The sequence below is a fragment of the Desmodus rotundus genome, chromosome 10 (assembly GCF_022682495.2).
Source record: "Desmodus rotundus isolate HL8 chromosome 10, HLdesRot8A.1, whole genome shotgun sequence".
NCBI lineage: Eukaryota > Metazoa > Chordata > Mammalia > Chiroptera > Phyllostomidae > Desmodus > Desmodus rotundus.
This window is the reverse complement of record NC_071396.1, coordinates 75,044,370-75,065,664: the sequence shown is the minus strand read 5'-3', so window position 1 is coordinate 75,065,664 and position 21,295 is coordinate 75,044,370. Positions and strand designations below refer to the sequence as shown.

The following is a 21,295-nucleotide window of genomic DNA, read 5'->3' as shown; positions in this document are numbered from 1 at the left end:
GGTTAATCAGATAAGAGTTGCAGTCCTGCTGCAATTTTCCTAGTACTTCTTTATCTGCTGGTGAACAATTCTTTATCTGCGTCACTGAGCCATTGTGTTCCAGGGAGGGAACACAATGGCTCAGATACCATCTCAATCAATCTTACAGACCTCCTGAGCCACAAAAGTTGAATTGCTCGTGGACCTGCTGGAGTCACATACGTCATGCATTCTAGTTCCTGGAATAACAGCTTTCCACATGCATTAATCACTTAAGCCTATCGCCTGTAACTGAAGAATCTTGAGTTCCCCTATCACTTATGGTCTGAGGGAGGAGGAATGTATAGGACTGGGTCGGGCAGGGCACAATTCAGGAGTCCCACTAGTACCTTCTAGCGCTCTCTTTCCCACACCAAAAACCTTCCTACTAAACACCATTTTATCCCACCCAAGTCTGCCCTTTCCTAAATGCTCCCAAAATAACCTCTCCCTCATCCCTCCACTCTGTCAGAACAACCCAGGAAGGTAGAGTTCGGTCAGATGTGGGTATGAATGCATTGAATCCTTTAGAATTTTCTCTTCACATTGATAGATCCAGTTAAGTAGTATCAACAATTGTGGTGGTTGATACATGAAGGATTTTACAATTCTCTATATTTAAATAATTTTCAAATAAAAGAAATGTTTAAATAATCAAAGAATTTCAGGAAGAAAAAAGCAATACTTCAATAGCTAGCTGCCACTTATTGAATGCTTAATATGTGCCAGGTGATCCTGTAAGTGTGAGATATTTGGCAGTATATCAGTTCCTCCAATAACATCATTCCATTCAACGCCATTTTGTTATAATGTACATGAGATGCCATAGCAACTTAACTCTTGTTTATATTAATTAGCTGGTGGTAAAACTGGTTGCATTATATGTCCTTTTGCTTAAAGTTGCAGAACCTATTGACGGTGTTATCTGAGGACTGGCTGTATTTCCTCGTGCACTGCAAAGAATCCCTGTAGAACTACATTTCCCTCTTCCCAAGTCTCTACAATGTTAGGGAGCCAGGGTGGCTGAGAAAGGCCCAGGAGCCAAAAAAGTCCAATTAAGGTCTTTTATTCAAGTCAAGACACTGTGATCAGGTGGGCTGAGTCCAAGCAGACTGAAGCAGCAAGGGAAAGGGTAGAAGGGTTGTTATGGGCCTGCAGCAGAAGACCCCTGGGGGGGGGGTCACCCTGCTGACCTGCACCAGGTGTCCTGGGTATAGGTGTTTGCAAGCCAATGTCCTCTAATCAAGGATGGCTGACTCTGCAACAGAAAGTCTGGGAGATTTATGGCCTTTTCCTCTGGGAAACGCTAGAGGGAGAGGGGAGGGGCAGTGAGGATTGAACCGGTTTCCAACAGGGTGCCTGCAGCTATGCCTCAGTTTCTTCTGATAATAGGAAATCTCGAGGTCAGGTAGGTAGCTAGTGACACATACCTTCTTTGTTCCAGGGTATGTGGTGGCTTAGGTCCTCCATGACCCAGTTTATTCTAACATTATATAGGTTTCATCATTCTTGTCATTGCAGCGTCCTCCTCTCTTTGGCTGACCTCTCACCCCATTTCTTTATTCTCTTCAAGCACCTGGATTTCAACCCTGGCTACACATTAGAATCTCTGGGAAGCTTTAAAAATACTGATCCCTGGGTCCCCTCTCCAGAAATTCTGATTCATTTGGTCTGGGGCAGCAGTGAGTCAAGGTGTCTGTAATTTGTCTGAACAGTCTCCAGTGAGTCTAATATACATACAGGCAGGGCTAAAAACCAAGGTGGTGGGTAGTTCTAGATGTGGCAGCTTTCCTTAGAACCCTGGTCCTGATGTGCCACCTCTGGACCCAAATCCAGCCAGGGCAGAACATGAGATTTGTTTCTTAGGAGTGTGGACCAAGGATGACTCCTCTCTTTTTGGTTGACCTGCTCTAAGCCACTAACACAACTGTGCTTCTTTATTGCTGTAACTGTGCAGCGTGAGTGCATAAGCATGTACCGTGACCGTGTCAGACACTGGTGGGAACATGGCACAAAGGCTGTCTTAGCCTCAGAGTCAGCCGGGATGTCTCCTGGGGTCCTTTGCTTTGTTGCTAGTTATTTTAAGAAATTATTAAAATCTCAGGCAAATTTTGGCACTTGGTCATTTTATATGTCTATCAGTAACTAGGTGAAGTGGTTCTTCATTAAAGTCCTGATTTTAATTATATATGCATGCTTTTATTTTCTATGACTCCCTATTTAACAACCTCATCTTCCAAAAATAAAATCAATTTGCCTAAGGACAATTTGGGCAAATCACTATGTATAGAACCAGGGGTGGGTAGAAAAAAACAAAAAACAACAACAATAAAAACACACTGTACATGTCAATTAAACAGCATCATTAGTCCTATTGTAAAAGGATTTATCCTTTTTTCTTTCTTTTTTTTGAATGGGTGCTATATCTCCATGAGTTTATTTAAGCAACATCTTATCACATAGAGTACAGATCTTTAAATACTTAAGGGAGGAAAACTGTAAAATGAAATATTGTAAACACCTGGTGATTATCAGACATTGTGATGACATAAATGTATATTTTAAATGATTTTTTAAAATTTTAAGTGCATTTTCAAGTTGTCATTTTACTGGACAGAAAACCGAAATCCTCGCTGGCCTGGCTCAATATTGAATATGTGGCAACCCCCTCATTGAGAGAAGGGTTCTGGGTTATGACTTCTGCAGATTAGCAAATGAATCTCTTCCCAGAATCACTAGGGAAAGTCAGGCTACCTGATAAACAGGGTGAATTTAAATTTCTTTCTACACACACAAAAAAAAATTGGCAAAATTTGCATTGTTAAACAAATGACTTCTAAACCAGGACAAGAAAATTCTCTTTCAAGCTGCCAAGAGCCAAGCAAGCAGCACTGTTCCCTCTTGGAGCCCTCCCCGATGTATAGCGCCACAACACAGCAAGTGGGGTTGCCCCCACCCTGGCGAATACCTAAGACTCCACCCCTTACAGCGTAACAGGTATGCGGAAGGAAAAAAAATATGGCCCAAAATAAAGCAGATCAAAGCAGCCAATCTATCAGATGCACAGTTCAAAACACTGGTAATCAGGATGCTCACAGAAATGGTTGAGGATAGTCACAAAATACAGGTAGAAGTGAAGGCTATGCAAAGTGAAACATACACAGAACCAACAGTGAAGGGAAGGAAACTGGGACTCAAATCAGTGATTTGGACCAGGAGGAAGAAATAAACATTCAACCAGATCAGAATGAAGCAAAAGAATTTAAAAAAATGAGGAGATGCTTAGGATCCTCCAGGACAATTTTAAATATTCTGACATCTGAGTCATAGGGGTGCCAGAAGGAGAAAAGGAAGAGCAAGAAATGGAAAACTTATTTGAACAAATAATGAAGGAGAACTTCCCCCTTCAATCTGGCAACGGAAATAGTCTTCCAGGAAGTCCAGGAGGCTCAGAAAGTCCCAAAGAAGTTGGACCCAAGGAAGCACACACCAAGGCACATCATAATTACATCACCCAAGATGAAAGAGAAGAAGAGAATCTTAAAAGCAGCAAGAGAAAAGGAGACAAAGGAGTTCCCATAAGACTATCAGCTGATTTCTCAAAAGAAACCTTATAGGCAAGAAGGAGCTAAAAAAAAAAAGTATTCCTCATGAAAGGCAAGGACCTACATCCAAGATTACTCTATCCAGCAAAGCTATCATTTAGAATGGAAGGGCAGACAGAGTGCTTCCCAGATAAGGTCAAGTTAAAGGAGTTCATCATCACCAAGCCCTTATTATATGAAATGTTAAAGGGACTTATCTAAGAAAAAGAAGATGATCAAAAATATGAACAGGAAAATGACAACAAACACAACCATCAACAACTGAACCTAAACAAAACAAAAACAAAAACAAACTAAGCAAACTACAACAGGAACAGAATCACAGAAATGGAGATCACATGGAGGGTTATCAGAGGGGAGGGACCAGGGTCTGGAGAATGGGGGAAAAGGCACAGGGAATAAGAAGCATAAATGGTAGGTACAAAATAGACAGGGGGAGGTTAAGATAGTAAAAGAAATGGAGAAGCCAAAGAACTTGTATGTATAACCCATGGACATGAACTAAGAGTGGGGAATGCTGGTGGGAGGGGGGCAGTGCAAGGCGGAGAGGAATAGAAGGGAGAAAAAAAATGGGTCAACTGTAATAGCATAATCAATGATATATTTTTTTTAAAAAAGAAAATTCTCTTTTAGTTTAGGGAGAAATCATTTTGTCTACTTTTTGGAAGTTGATTAAAAAGATAAATTAGATATTATCTGTAGATAAATATAAAATATATACTTTATTATTTTCCCATCCATTATGTATGAATAATTAAGAATTTATTTTTTTCCTTATTCTCTTCAATGCTTTGTAAAAAACTAACCTCTAATAGTCATGAAACAAAATACAGTTTTTTTCTCTCTGATCATAGTTGCAGTTGAACAATTTGAATAATCTTGGTTTGTAATTATGTCAAATTATTCTGTCTAACTTACAAAATATTTATGCCCAAACATCTGCTGGAAGGCTATCTGTCATTTAGATTTTCTGCATTTTTCCAGATTTTCCATTTTCACCCCTCTCTAAAAGTAGTTTTCACCACCCAGCTGAATCCTGCCAAGTCTCTCTTTATCCTGGTCCTGATTCAGTCTGACTCTGGAAATATGGGGAAAGACAGGAATTACTGCAATAAGATAGTGGCTTGTTGCATTAGTAGCCCTAGCAACTGAGAATTAACTAACATTTTTTGCCTAAAAATTTACTAGTTTGATTCTCAGACCTGAAGATAATTTCTGCCAGGTCTACCAATTCAATGTGTTGCCTCCATAAGTATCTTTGCTGTGTGTCCTGAATGAATCCTTTCTTCAATGAGACTCAAGTCCTGTGAAGAAAGGAGGCATATGATGTGCTCTGTTGGAGCCCATCAAGTAGCAAGAAGTTGTGTGATATAACCACATAGTTTTGCCTATCAGATGTTACTAATCTGGTGTTTTCATTTTCAGTTCATGTGTTTCAGTTCTATTTGACAAATATTTATTGACGGTCAGAGATGGAGGAACAGTAATAGAGAGAGACTCACATATGATAAGTCAAGGAGCAGACTGGCCAGGACAGTTAGGGGTAGAACTGGAAAAACCTGTGAGGTCTTGGAGACCAAGACCGAAGTCTTACCTTTTGCCTGACATTTATTCAAAACATGAGTTCAATAGGCAGAGTTGACAGTGAAGGACGCTTCAAGGGGATTAAGAACTCTAAAATCAAAAGAACAGCACTGTCCCACTGACATGAATCTGTACATATGGAGAAATAGTAAAATACAGAGGTGCAAAAGATTGACGTCACTGTCAGATTAAGGAGGTACAATTTGAGATGGTTATCAGTAAAGGCTGGGAGTTAGCCAGTTACGAAGTTATTGGGGCAGTCCAGGTGAGCGAGGAAAAAGCCTGGGAAAGCCAGGTAACACAGTTGGTACCATACTTTTGCCACCATCTTACCTTCTGGCACTTACTATACCTATGCACGCCTACCTATTGCTTCCAAGTGCAAGCACTCCATCTCTTTGACCAGGAGCCTTCTCTACTTACTGGAGTCTTCTGAACCTGTGCTTGGGGCAGACCAGAAGTGCCAAGGAGTTAAATTCCTCCAGGAACAGCCTTCAAGAAATGGCTGAAGGGAGCTGCTACTTGGTTGGGGTAATTTTGAACCATATTCAACACAGCCTCCCAAAGTGCCCCAGGAGGATTGAGTCTCAGTTGCCCACAGCCACAAACTGCTTGGTAACATATTCTTTATTGACTTGCCACCCTTCCTGACTCACTTCACCACCCCCTTAGTGATGCTTCCTGGTATCACCTTCCAAATGAGCTGCTTGCACTCACATCCTATACCAAAGGCCATTCTGAGAGAATCTAATATACCAAGCCTTTACTAGAGTTGAAAGAAGGGGTCTCCTATGTTTGCTGCAAGAGATACTGAGAAGAAAGAAGCCACAGGACTTGACAGTTTTTTGGCTATGAGGGTCAGGGAAAAGGAGAAGGCACTGTCACCTGCAGTTTTAACTAGGAAAATATAGGAGTCACAGAAAAATGGGAAGTTAGGAGAAGCATTGAGTCTTTGTGAAGAGAAAAAGGTTTACTTTTGAGCATTTTGCGTTTAAAGTACTGAAACAACATTACAGTGAAGTTGGCTGCTAGCACTTGGAAATTGGGATCTGGAGCTCAGGATGAAGAAAAGAGAGTGAAGATTTCAGTTTAGTCATTGCATGGAGGTGGTTTGATGGTAGGTAAGACCTTCAGGAATTGGGTATTAACAAGAGAAGCAGATGCAGGCCTAAGACACAACTTTTGGAAATGAATAACCACATTCAGGGTTGTATGAATAATGACGGGGACTGGGCAGGAAATGGAAAGCCAGCAGCAAAGGAAAGCAGGATAGTGCCATCAGGGAAGCTGAGGCAGCCGCGGGCAGGAAGTGCATCATGCTGGAAAGGCTTTGGGTTTGCTGAGTTTCAGCACTCTGGCAACTTCTACCAACACCAGTATTATCAGTTTCAGTCTCAATGTAATCCATTTGGAGGAAAACATTTAGGGAAAAATAAGTTCCTATATCTGAGGGTTCTAGATATTAATTTGTTTACTAAGTACCTCATGAAATCCCAGTGCTTTGTAAGAATGTTTATTTTTTACAAGCATGTAACCCAGGCTCTGCTGCTTTGTGACATTTGGCAAATTACTTAATTATGCTGAGCCACAATTTTATTATGTGTAAATAAGGAATCAGGTGCTATCTATGGTCCTTTCTGGAACTAAGATTTTCTGATTCTAATAATTTTTCACAGACCATTTTTCTTGTACCCTAACTCTGTGTGGTCATATGTATGTGTGTGTATGTGTGTACATACATGGGTGTACATATGTCACTTAAAACCTGCATAACAAGAGTACACTTTGGTGACTTGTTCATAAATAATTCAGACATTTTAAAGCTATTCAGTGTAAAGAGATTCACATGTAATAAAAACGCCAGGTAAGAATGAGATTTCCATGTAAATTCTTGTGACAAATCCTGCAGTCACTATGAACGAGCATAGTAGTAGATCTTGTCCTATTTAGACTTCGCACTGAATTTGTGTCCCTCAAATGCATTTAATCACAAAGTATTTTTTAAAGTATCTCAGCTTAGTCAGCTGTTCAGGTGTTACAGGAGTTATATAACCTCTTTTAAACTCAGTTTCCTGTTTATAAAATAAATGTGATGATAGGATCTCCCTTATGGTTTTGTGGACACAAATTTAGTATTCAATAAATGTTATCCATTGTAAATGCTGTCAGGTTAACATTTATCTTTTGGAGAACTCCATATTTGCAGATCTCAAAAAGATGACAGTAGGCAATAGGTAGTGTTTTGGTCTTGAGTTTAATTGGAAGGATCACTGAAAATTGTGATTTTCTTAGACTACTCGTTAGTGATTGAATGGTGGGTGATACACCTTTCACATTGTGGTCACGGTTTATTGTGATTGTGATTTACTGGAATACTGCAGTTGGGATGGTGCAGATAACTGGTTTCAGTATTTGTTTTAGAGTAATGCCAGAGTCCTCTTCTTGTTATTAAATTTTATCTCACATAAACTTTATTCATACACACATTTGCGCATATTCTACAGACAACATTGCCTACTCCTCCCACATCTCAAATAATGCATCTGTGAAACTTTTCTGCTAGAAACAGAGTCTTTGTTGATGAAGTTGAGAACATGAAAATCATTTGTTTAAATGTATTGTGTGTTGAAGTATAATCAGCTTTACGTATTTTAACATTTTAAGTGTCTGTTTCAGTGTGATGCAGCTGGGGCTATGGGTACATATTATTGTAAAAGCATATATTTAATTAATAGATCAGACTGGATATTGCCTATCTAGACTGAAGGCAGTGCCAGGAAACCACATTCCTTCACTGGTAAACAGCACTTATAATAGAAGATAGTTCTCCAATTAGAAATGAGCTGCAAATTAAAATTTTTTGTGGCATTATTGGAAAGCCTTTTCTATTTGCTTACTTGTTTGTTTTTTTTAAATAAAGAATTACTCTGTCGGGGATAAGGGGTTGTTTTCTATAAAAAAAAAAGTGTAATTCTCCATGTTTTCTTCCTAAATTGACTCCGTCCTTGTTTAGTCAGAAGCACATCTGAGTAGGGTACCGTGTATCTGTTTCATTTAAGGTATTTGTATTGGTCTTTCCCATGTCCGTCAAGCCTTCCTTGCACAACATGAGTCTTTTCATTAGTGCCAACTTGACCAGCATTGACTTTAAATCACACATGTGCACTGCAAGATAGGGAGATCATAAATTTTTATTAGTCATAGTATGTGCAAGCAAAGGTTATTTCCCCATATTTATGACGTCTTGCTATTTCAGCATTTCTGCATTATACAAATCATGAGCATCATGGTTTTAAATCTTGTGCTTTACCTGTCGCTGCTTACAGACACCAAGGACTTACTGTTGTGCTAACACGGAAGATTTGGAGACAGTTATTCACCACGTACACAGTCTGTACCCCTCGGCTCCTTTCCTGGCAGCAGGGGTTTCGATGGGAGGGTAAGGTTTTTCCTTTCTAAAATGTCTGAGGGAAGTGGTCTTACTGACTGCTACACAGACACTAAAATACATGTTTGGTTATTTTTATCAAATTCTACCACATGAGATTGAATGAATGAAGAACTTAATTCAGGTGAATTTTAATATTTTCCTTGCCGTCTGGTCTCTGCAGTGAAAAGGACACAAGTATCTCCTTGGGGTATTGGGTGTTTTGTGAGCATGAAGGCTTGTCTGAACCCCATGAAGTTGATTTCCATTACTCGGTAGCTTCCATGTTAACCTTCAGATTCCCTGATGTACTCCCAGCTGGCCCTGTGCCTGTGTTCTCCTGGACCACCCAGGAAGCTGAATTTGTAGCGTGACTTTTATCACTCCAATCATAGAAGTAATCAGTTATTGCTCTCTCCAACTGAAGAAGGCTTAAAAAACCTCTTTTTTCTGGTGGTGGTTTTGTTTGTTGGTTGGTCTGGGTTTGGTTATTGGGTAGATAGACCTACCCTGCAATGCTCTCCTAGAAACTATAAAATTTTGTTAGCTCCCTAATCCAGCTGATATTTTAACCACATGAATATTATTGTAAGTTGTGCTGCTTACAATTACATTGGGGCTTTTGGGGGAACTCTTATGCCATGCATATATTTAAGTTCATCTCTACTAGTAGTGTTTCTATTTTTTGTTCTAGTGATACTTAATAAAATCCAAACTTTCTGTTATCTGGCATTTTAGATTCCCTATACCATTGTCCAAAAATATTCTTTAAAATCAACACATGAGATACAAAATATTTTTTCTTAATTTTATAATTGAATTAACTGTCAATTTTTCAGATAATCTTAAGAGCATATTTATTTGAAAATGAACAGCTTTTACAAACAATAGACTCTTAAGAAATAGGCTTTAACCACCTTTTTAGATTCTGATAAACATAAACTAAGAAGAAAAGAATACGTTTCTTACATTAGCATGGAAGGTCTGACTTGACCTACTAAAGGACAAAATCTGAATCAATGCAGAAAACCTAGGCAGAATCTCTGAATGGTGCTTAATGGACAGGATTTCACTTTTGTTTCCTTTGTCCTATAATGTGAACCTAAAAGGACAGGGTGCCAGCTGAACTTTTTTCCCTTAATCTTATAAATTCTTGACTTTTTTAAGGCCAGACCTTATATAAACAGGCCCAGATTCTCTATTCAGAAGCTCCTGGGAAATGCCTATTCATGTCACATTGAATCCTCAGTGCCCAAAGGCAGAACTTGACCATTAGCCTTTGCAGCTGGTTGAATGTTAATGTCTTGTAAATTGTTTGAAGGAAGCACCCTTTCTAGTTGCCTAGCACTGAGACACGTTCCCAAGTCAGTTTACCACTTGGGGATGTGTTTTATACAGCGTGACACATTTTTTCTTTTGGAGTGCAGCAGACAAAAGCATCTGTCCAAAATCCTTATGCCCAGTGCCCGCTCTCCCCAACCCTCAGACTGGGGTAATCCTCAAGCCTGTGATGCCGGGAGTCAAGTAGGAGCTTTGAACCAGAACTGAGTCTAACCAAGGAGCTAAGGCTGCTATAGACCCAGACTGATTCTAGTCTCTCAGTAAATTGGTAAATTCGCAGTAAGTAACTCTAAAACTCAGACATTCAATATCACTGTCATACCTGAACAAAACTAACAATAATTCCTAAATATTATCAAATATTTAGTCAGTGGCACATTTCCCCAATTGTCAGTTGGTTGGTTGGCTGATTTGTAGAGTTTCAGTCGGGAGCCAGATAAAATACATACATTGGGATTGATATGTCTTTTAAGTCTCTTAATCAATGGATTCTTTATCTTACTCTCTCCCTCTTTGTAACTTTTTGGGGGGTGAAAAAATTGAGTCCTTTTTCTGTTTAATAAGATGATGCTTTTTGGGTTAACATCTTGGCATTATTTTGTACCTGAGAAATAACTAAGAAGTTCTCTAGCCACCTACTTGACCATAGCTACTCCTGATACTACTCATGATGGCTTTCCTTCCGCCCTTCCCAATTTGCCCATTATTCAGCCTCCCAGAAATCTCTGACCTTCAACCAAAGAATAGGGCCACCAAAACTAGGACCATAGAATGAACCCTTTGCAGAAGCGTAAGCATTAACCCTTTAAATGACTTAGTGAACCACATACTATATACAAAGAGTCATTATAGTTTTCCAAAATGAAATCTCCATTTTTTTAAATCCAAAACCTCATCACATTCACTCAGTAAGCCATTTGGGATGGAAAAAAATGAATGAGAGTTTTTACCCATTTCTCGTATTTCAGAACCTAGGCAATTGGAGAAAAAAAGAATGAAAAATACTAGAATGAGAAGCAGAGTTCAGGACATCATCATTTCTCTTAGATAGCAATGTTAAATTTAGATTTCTAACATTGGTATTATGATAAACTCCATACTTGTCTCGTTAACCAAAATAGGTTAGAACAGGGTAGAATCAGGAAAATTGGTAGAACAAAGAGGAAACTATGTGATAGGAGGTAAGGATAAATAACAGGAAGGAGAAAACTAGTTACTTACTTTACCGGCCAATCTCTCTGCCTTGACTCTGAAAATCTAACTAGACTAGGGAGGCCTTTAGAGACTTTCTATCTGGTACAAGTATGCGGAGGCAATCAGAATGGCCCCCCAGCACGACCCTGCAAAATCTTTGAGGGTGAGACCCAGACAGCTATAATAGTTTTAAAAACTCCCCAGGTGATTCCAGTGTGCAGCCACATTTGAATACCTCCCGTTCTCTGTGGTTTTCATCTATGCCGAAGGTTGAAAAACCACAGCATGCAGGCCAGGTCTGACCAGCTGTCTGTTTTTGTGCAGTCCAGGATCTAATAACGATTATTATATTTTTAAATAATTGAAAAAATAAAAGAAGAATAATATTTCATGACGTGAAAGTTATATGAAATTCGAATTTCAATGTAGATGTAAGTTGTTTTATTGGATCATGGCCACGCCCATGTATTTATGTATTGGCTGTGGACAGCTGTTTCTGAACTGCACTTGCAGAGTTAAGTGGTTGCAGCAGAGATTACAGGCCCCACCACCCCAGCCCAAAACATTTACTCTATAGCCCTTGATGGAAAAAGTTTGCCTGAAATACCCCTCACACACTAAATTAAATATTCAACTGGGGGCTGGGGTGCAGGGATTTGCAAAATTTTAATAAATCCCCAATATCATTTTGAAAAAAAAAAAAAAACACTCGTACAGTGGAGTTTTCATGTTTTGCTTTATAGAAGGATGCATATATAAGCCATCACTGTATGCTTTGTCCCACTCACAATACAGTCGACTGCAAGAGAAACAAGTATATGACTAAATGTAAGAAGAGAATGAAGATACCTGCATGCTTTCCCAAGATAAAGTACTTTAAACACTAGTTTATGTTTTTCTTCTCCATAGTTTGTACGGTCCATAGTTAGAAAATGGGATGTCTTGAGAGAAATAACAAATTCATCACTGAGTTTCCTGTTTCTCCTCATTTTAGAATGCTGCTTCTAAATTACCTGGGCAAAATTGGGCGAAAAACTCCTTTGAAGGCAGCTGCAACTTTTTCAGTTGGTTGGAATACTTTTGCTTGCTCGGAGTCATTGGAGAAACCACTGAACTGGCTGCTTTTTAACTATTATTTGACAACTTGCCTCCAGTCTTCAGTTAATAAGTGAGTCATCTCTAAAACCAGCTATCTCCAAAATTTTTGGATTACAAGCCCCAACAATAAAAAGTTTTAAAGCATAGCACTGTTATATATGTATATTTATGTTACATTACATGCATTACTACTCCACCAAATATTCTTTATATTAGAAATGTATACAAAAGTAAAAAGATTTGAGATATAAACTGAAAATATAGATAAAAGTTCTAAGGCTTTCTTTCTGTGCCCCGATGGATTGCCTGCACAACCCCTAGGGTGTGCGCCCCACTGTGAAGATCATTGTTCTGTCACTGTTCTGAATCATTCTAAAAGACTGAAAACATTGGTATCGAGTGTGTTGAATAACATGAGCTGTTTCCCGGGGGTTTGCTAATACTATCAGTACCTAAGTTCCTCCTAAGTAGTAAGTCATATATTGTGTTTTCCGTGCTAAATAATATGGCTCCTTAAGTATGTGCTTACAATATTTAAGGAACCATGTTACTTCAGTATGTTTTAGAGACTTAGAAGATTTCAGTTCACTTGGATATTCTCAGTCCCCCAAGTTCTTAACATTATCAAAAGACCATCTTTGCATTAGTTTTTCTGGAACCATCTGTGTATTTTCTAACAGTTAAACAGTAACGGTAGCAAAAAACCATACTGTTTCTGTAAATGGAATATGTTCCCATTTATTTTTTGATGACTGTCACCACACATATTTAAGTGAATTGATAAATATAAACTCTAAATAAAATTAGTTAATTTGTACATGACTTATTGGAAACCATAGTTACTCAAAGTTGACATTCAGCATTGGATTAAATTTAAACTATTTGTTGAATTACAGATGTTGATTATAAAATATTGCTACAATACTAAAGAATTATCAATTACTGTTGATCACCAGAATGGGAGACAGTAGCAAGAAAAGTGAAAAGAATGATTTAAGTTAAAATATGGGTTACAAATAAAAATGATGTTTATAAAATAAGTATATAAAATACAAATTCTAATTTTCATTATAGCAATTTTTAAAATCATATATTCAGATAATTAATCCAACTGAAAGCTCTGGCTTTCCATAAGGCTTTTTTGGCCAGACTGGTGTAATATGGCAGCAGAGTGTAGGTCTAATTTGTTATGAAACAATACTTACATTTATTATTATAGAACTGGTTCATCCTTTCTCACTTAAGAAAAAAGTATTGTACTTTAAAAAATGTCTTTGGGACAAATATCGGTGTACTCCTGCTATGTCTGATTAAGTAAATAATTATTGGATACCAGCTTGGTGCCCTGTGCTGGGCTCACTACTGCATATTTTAGGTGTGTTTGAGATGAGCATGACCTTACTTTTTCACTTCTGAAATTCTTTTGTTCCAGGCACCGGCACATGTTTGTAAAACAGATTGACATGGATCACGTCATGAAGGTGGGAGAACTCTCTGTGATACTTTTATTTTCTCTTCTGACCCGGAGAATGGTTCCAACCTGTTTTTGCTTTTCAGGCTAAATCCATCAGAGAGTTTGATAAGCGGTTCACTTCAGTCATGTTTGGGTACCGAACAATTGATGATTATTATACTGATGCCAGTCCGAATCGTAGACTAAAATCAGTAGGGATTCCGGTGTTGTGTCTGAATTCTGTGGATGACGTTTTTTCACCCAGTCATGGTAAGATTAATATCTTTAGATACATTTTGAAATGAGTTAACTGTTTTTAAAATATTGTTTTTTGAAATAAAATACAGTAATAAGAAGTAAAATGTCAGTCTTATAATGTTTCCCACTGCATTAAACAAAAAAATAGATACTCATAATTTAGTATCTAAATTTACCAGATTACTTCAAATGTTGTCATAGACAACATTATCTAGTCTACTATGAGAACAAACTATGACTCTTAATATCTTGCTTGTTCTCATTTTTATAACCTTTCCTTCTCATCAAATACACTGTTCTTTGGACAATGTATATTACAGTATCTTTGCCTCAGAAGTACATTGTCATCACTTTCCTCTTCTTCCTGAAGTTCCTTCCTATACAGAAAGAAGCCTTTAGAATATTTCTCCCCTTTTAACCTGGAAGACAACTTGAGAATGTATAACGTGGTATCTTTGAATATCTTAATGAGTGTAGCACATTCAGACTCTAAAGTCGTATTTGAAGGAAGCAGTCTTTGTTTTCCCTCTGGATACCGTATAAAAGAAAATTATGCCCAAATTAACTTCCTTGCTCTTAATTCAAGAAATATGGAATTTGGTAACAAAGATATATATATATGTTCATAAATATATGCATGTGTTCATACATTGAAGCAATATGATGATTAGAAGTAATCATACTATCTTAAGAAGCATCAGTAAACTTGACCTCTAGTTTTTTTTTCAAGGAAACATCACAAAGATTTATATAAAACTTTTTCTCCCTATTTCCCCCTAAATACTTTAAAACATTTCCCCCAACTACTCCATAAAAAAAATTATTCTGACTGCAAACATAACTCATATGTATTGTCTAGTTTTCAGAAAATCCCCCAAAGTATGTAAGAAAAAATCACCTATCATCTCTCTAGGGGATATTATTTTGTTGTGGGATTTATGATTAATCATAGATAACATTAGATGACTGGAACTTTTGGCCTTTGACCACAAATCAGAAAATGAAACTGTAAACTTTAATATCAACTGAATTTCGTGGTGATTGTTTAGCCTATCTGTTGACTTATGTGAGTCTAGTATTTCTCCATCTATTTTTAAATTTCACTGACCCTTCTCATACCAACAAGAATTTCCCAGCATTTAGCCTGACCTACTTGGTTGAAGTTTAAACTCACTATTTCGTATTCTTTCCCAAGCCCTTAAAATAGTCTTGCAACACTGAAATAGTGGACAGTTGTCTGCATTCTGAGAGGGAAGGCAGCCAGCATCTTTCACATGACTCAGTGTGGACAGCCTTTTGTTCTCCTGATGTGACTGTAACTTTCAATGTTAGAAACTGCAGAGTGTATTCAGAGTGTACAGTTGGGGCTCTTAATAATTCCATTCCAGGTAAATGTAGCACTCTAAATCTAAGCCTTAATTGGAGGTGAAAAAGAAAAGCAAAAACAGTGTCAGTCATATCCCCTGCCCCTCCCACATCTGATCCCAAGGCAGATGTTCATTGTTAGGTGTGGCTGGCTAAGGACGTGAGTTCAGGACCCCTTTTCGACAAGAACTTGACTTGTTGGGCCTTCATATAGGGAGTATTATGAGGGGTCAAATTTGGAGCACCAACTAAACAGATAACTTAGGCACAGCAGCAGCTCTGTCTTAGAAGTAGCTCAGTTCTTGTTACAGTGTATTAGCTTCTTTTCCTTGTTTAGAAGGGCATGGGGTAGGGAGATCTGATCTATAGTTAACTCACTTACCTCTGAGACTCCGCCCAAGATTTGAAAGTCTAATTATTGCATCAGCCATGTTATCTTAATTAGGGAGATGAGATTTAACCTATCTGAAATCAAAACACTATTCATGCCAGGTTGGGATCCATTATAGATCTTAAATCCAAACATTTTCACTGTTTGAACTCTAATTCATATCCTTTAGAGTAAAGTTTTTACTTGGGATAGATTTTGTAGGGCATATAAAAAGATGCTCATTATGGGTGAATTATTTAAAAACAGCCACTATAATTTCAAAATAAAGTTTTCCTTTTTCCTGGCTATAAATAGAAATTCAGAGAAGGAATATAAAAAAAATAATCACCAATTTTTTTTTAAATCTATATGACTTTGGGTATGGTGATACTTCTATTGATTGATTGATTGATTGATTGTATCCTCACCCAAGGCCATGCTTACTGATTTTACAGAGAGTGAAAGGGAGGGAGAGAAATATTAATGTGAGAAACATCAATTGGTTGCCCCAACTGGGGACCCAACCTGCAACCTAAGCATGTGCCCTGACCAGGAATCGAGCCTACAGACTTTCAGTTTACAGGATGATGCTCCAACCAACTGAGCCACACCAGCCAGAGCATCACCTGTGTTTTTCACAACCCAAAGATAATCACTGTGACCACTTAGACTAGTATTTCATTCCATTCTTTTTTTTGCTATCTAAATATATTTGTGCTATATAAATGAGGTATATAATTTTGAATTCTTGATACAGCCACTATTTGGCCCCGGGAGTCTAACTTCACATAAAGTTAACTAAAGTCATACATAATAAATTTGTAACTCTCACAAAAGTAATAAGATTAGTTGTCTTTCTTTCTTGGTATTACATCTAAGTGGGAATTTGAGAGAGTAACATTCCTTGAAATATCTCATTATAATTTCTCATAACAAGACTGAGCTTGTTCTTTTGTGTTATGATTAACCACTTGGATTGATTCTTTCAGGATTTTGGTCCAGCACATAATTGTAAACAGGAACTATTATAAGAATATAGATGGTTGATATAAATTAGTCAAATTTATTCTATTAGCCATAATCATTACAAATATTTACTTGTCTAATGGTATTTTGTTTATAATGGTTGGAAATGATAATAACATGTGCTCTTATTTCCTTATTATCCAAAAATTGGTAATAATTATATATTTTTCTCTCTCCTTTCCTCTTATCCCTCCTGACCCTCCCCACCCCCAACCCCAAGCTATTCCAATAGAAACTGCTAAGCAAAATCCTAATGTTGCTTTGGTCCTTACTTCTTATGGAGGCCATATTGGTTTTCTGGAGGGTATCTGGCCAAGGCAGTCCACTTACATGGATCGAGTCTTCAAGCAGTTTGTGCAGGCCATGGTTGAGCATGGCCATGAACTCTCTAACATGTAGTTCTTCAGGTGCATTTTGTCTGAACCACCATATAAAGCAACTCAGCTTAGTGTGCACAAATCTTAACTACTGTATGTAAAACAAATAAGCCAGCAGGGGGTGAAGAGGTCTCGAATGACATGCAAAAACTACTTTTTTGGGAAACAAAACAACTTTGTAGCAAGAAATAAAATGTAGATTTAGATTGTAATTTATGTAGATTTTATTTTTACTATGCCTTACCAAGTATGACCTTAAATAAAGTAGTACAAACATGGAATTGCACTTAACCAAAACCATTGTGTAAAAATATTTTAATTCCTCAGGGTTTTAATTTAGGCTAGTTTTTTTTTTTTTTAGATTACTCATTTTACGTGATTTAATGGTACTTTAATAACTGTTAAGAGATTTGGGCTATTTGAATGTAAGTTGTAAGTTGGCACATTCCTAAGAGTATTTATACCTAATGATGATAACATGTAAACTGAAATAAGATAAAATACAACATGCTAATATTTTATGTATTCTAACTTGAAAAGTCAAATGCAACAATGTTAGACTGACTTCTCTATACATGCTCTTTTATTCTGATAATATTAAATTAAGGCTGATTTATGTTTTATAATGACTATAGTTTACATGCTTATTTTTAAAATAGTATATATATGCATACATATATATCATTATATTAAAATAAATTCTACCACTTTAATTGTTTCTTTGTGAGTTTTTGTCTACAAAAAAGTTATCCCTAGAAAGCAATTTATGATAAATTCATGAATTGCATTAGTAAGAAATACTAAAATTATTTTATTCATTGTTTCCAGAATATTGGATTCACACCATGTGTACCAATTAAAAATACTTTCAGCTACAAGAAACCTGTCTAACAGTGAATTTAGAATAATGATATATCGATATAATCATCTTACATCACAAGAAGGCTCCAAGGCCAGGGCTGGTGAGGGAGTTTAGCAGTGTCATCAAAGACTCAGGCTCTTTCTGTTTCATCTCCATCCCTTAGCTGGAGATACATCTGCTCTTAAGGGAAAGTGACAACTTTTCCAGAAGATTTGCCCTTATATCCTTTGGCCAGAACTATGTCACATGGTCCCCCTGGCTGAGTAACAGGCTGGGAAATCAAGTCTGCGAACTTCCCTGATTGTGGAGGCAGGCCAGGCAGAGGGGATTGGCAATGATTGTTGGGCTAGCCAGCCTATAGAAATATCTTTCACACCATTCAGCATCTTTCCCCTCATATTTTACTATTTCAACCTGCTCATAAAATATGTATATTTTTGCCCCAGGTATCACACACATTAAGAGGACCAGATAGAAAAAAATCATATTAACAACATTGTTTATTAAATATGCCACCAGTTAGAGAGTTTCTAATAGCATTCCTGGTAATACTTGTAAACTCCCCTATAATTATGTCTGGGATGACAGCACTGATAATACCAATGCTTTTCGGTCTGTTCAGCATATATTCTGATTCAGTAGTAAGAATCACTTTCAGTTTGTGTAGTCCAGGTGGGGCTGAACTTGATAGATTTTGAAGAAATTTTATCAGGAAAATTGTTTACCCACTGGTCACGGCCAGAATGGGGGAAGTGCCTCCTCACCTCCCTCTACTGCAAAAATTAATTCCAGCTAGATTTTAGATAGGTATAGGGATAAATAAATAATACATAAAAAGTATTAGCTGAAAGGTTATTTTTCATTGTGAAAGGTTATCTTTACAATTCTAGAGCAGATAATTCCTTCTTAAGCAAAATATAAAAAATGAGAAGCTATAAAGAAAAGAAGTGGCAGATATGATCATATGAAGAGGAAAAACTTCAGTTCTACAGAACCACAATAAACAAAATTAAATACAAATGACCGAGAAAAATATTTACGATATATACAAGGCAAGTATTACAAAGGACACTCACGGAATGATAGCCAATAAGTACAAGATCCAGCACAAATAATGCCCCTTTTTTATTACATAAAAATCTTTTATCACATAATCATAAGCATGTAATTCTGTAACATAACAATATCACTCTCAGTCAAGCACATCATATGACAGTTTAGGTGAAATGTTAAAATTGCTGTCCATCGCATGCGAGACATTCATGTACCTTACCAACCACACTCAGTGGTGTTACCTCTGCTGGGTCCTGTATATTAAAAGGTGGACAATTTCACTAGTAATTTAGGAAATACAAAATTTAAGAACAAAAATTTTTGTGACCATCAAATTGCAAGTTTAATAACATGCAGAACTGATATTATACAGCCTCCGCTGGTGTAGCTCAGTGGAGCGTGGGCCTGTGAGCCAAAGGGTCGCTGATTGGATTCTCAGTCAGCACATGCCTGGTTTGGGGGCCAGGTCCCCAGTAAGGGGCATGTGGGAGGCAACCACACATTGATGTTTCTCCCCCTCTCTTCCTCCCTTCCCCTCTCTCTAAAAATAAATAAATAAATGCAATCTTTAAAAACAAAAAGAATTGATATTATACAATGTTGGTAATAGTGTAGGGAAATAATTATTCAAATTGGTGCAATTATTTTTTGGAAGGCAAAAATACTTGACAGTTTTAAAATACAAGAGCAACTATATTTAGCAATCCCATTTTGGTTCTTTTTTAAAAAAATATTTTTTACAGGAACTACTATAAAGGACACATGGACAAAATCAAGGGGAAGGGTGGAGGTGGGGGAGGGGGGGTTTGGCTGGGGTGGGGTGGAGGGACGGGGAGAAAAGGCATACAACTGTAATTGAATAACAATAAAAATTAAAATTAAAAAATATATGTATATTTTTTATTGGTCCTGGCTGGTGTGGCTTAGTGGATTGAGTGCTGACCTATGAACCTAAAAGTCACCGGTTTGATTCCCAGGGAAGTGTACATGCCTGGATTGCGGGCCAGGTCCCCAGTTGGGGGTAATTGATGTATTTCTCACACATCGATGTTTCCCTCTCTTTCTCCTCCCCTCTCTAAAAAATAAATTTAAAGAATCTTAAATGTTTTTAAATGAAATAAAATATTTTATTTCTTTTTAGAGAGGGGGGGTGGGAGAAAGGGAGAAAAACATCAATGTGTGAGAGAAACTTCGAACCGGCACCTTTTGGTCAGGTCCACAGGCTGGTGCTCAATCCACTGAGCCACACCAGCCAGCCTAGAAATCCCATTTTGAAGAATCTGTGCTATAGAAAAGCTAGCAAGGGTTTATAAAAATAGAGGCTCATTGTAGCCTTGGACATTTAGAATAACAACCTATTTAGTAGGGGAATGGGTAGATTATAATACATTCACATTATGTAACCATCAAAAAGAATGAGGAAGCACTATACTGATTTATAAAGGTATTTCTGACAGATTATTTAATGAAAATATTTACTGATTCATATATATGATCTCATTATTATAAACAAATAAATTACAGCTATACATGCATGTGGTTGTTTATATGTGTTTGTTATAAGGAGGTGAACGTTTTTAAGTGTTGATTCTTTTACATGGAGGATAGACTTTTCCCCAGCTGTTTCTCCACACTGTAGCAAGCTCTGAGAAAGATGGGCTGTGTTTAAAGTGTTTCTCCATCCCAAGCACTTAGCACATTGCCTGGAACAGGGTAGGTCCTTAGTCCACGTTAGCTGAATAATAGTGGTTTGTGCACAAAAATTCTACTTTGTAAGCCAGCTTTCTGTTTTGAAAAGTTAATTTTATATGTACATCCTGGAGTTTTCTATCTCCTCATGTTTCTCTTTGTTATTGTCATCATTAATCATGTATCCAAAGCCTTCTTACAGAGCCTTGTATTTGCAATAGGGATACAAATAGATACTGTGATTTTCTTCTCTTTCTTTCCTTCTTGAGAGTTCCACATTTTTTTTTTTTAGATCTTGAACCCAGTAAATACACACACACAAACACATACACACAAGTTTTCTGGAACAATACTCTTTTTTTGTGTGTGCAATACACTGTCATATTTTTTAGCCCATCCTGTTCTAGTCTGTTGTATTTTATTCTTTAAGATGTCCTGTTTTTTTAAAGACTTTATTTATTTATTTTTAGAGAGAGGGAAAGGGAGGGAGAAAGAGAGGGAGAGAAACATGGATGTGAGAGAGAGACATATTGATTGCTTGCCTTTCACATGCTCCCAAACTGGGACCTGGCCTG

General features: G+C 37.3%; 1 protein-coding gene across 1 annotated transcript in view; it reads left to right on the top strand.

Moving 5' to 3' along the window:
- The window catches only part of ABHD3 (abhydrolase domain containing 3, phospholipase), a 38,262-nt gene extending 20,433 nt beyond the window's left edge, over positions 1-17,829 (top strand). Inside the window, exons 5-9 of the mRNA XM_024580335.3 lie at positions 8,534-8,646; positions 12,164-12,337; positions 13,700-13,748; positions 13,825-13,990; positions 16,960-17,829. Coding sequence (XP_024436103.2) covers positions 8,534-8,646; positions 12,164-12,337; positions 13,700-13,748; positions 13,825-13,990; positions 16,960-17,138 — 681 coding nt within the window. The 3' untranslated portion in view covers positions 17,139-17,829. The remainder of the gene's footprint in view (positions 1-8,533; positions 8,647-12,163; positions 12,338-13,699; positions 13,749-13,824; positions 13,991-16,959) is intronic.
- The last annotated feature ends 3,466 nt before the right edge of the window (positions 17,830-21,295 follow it).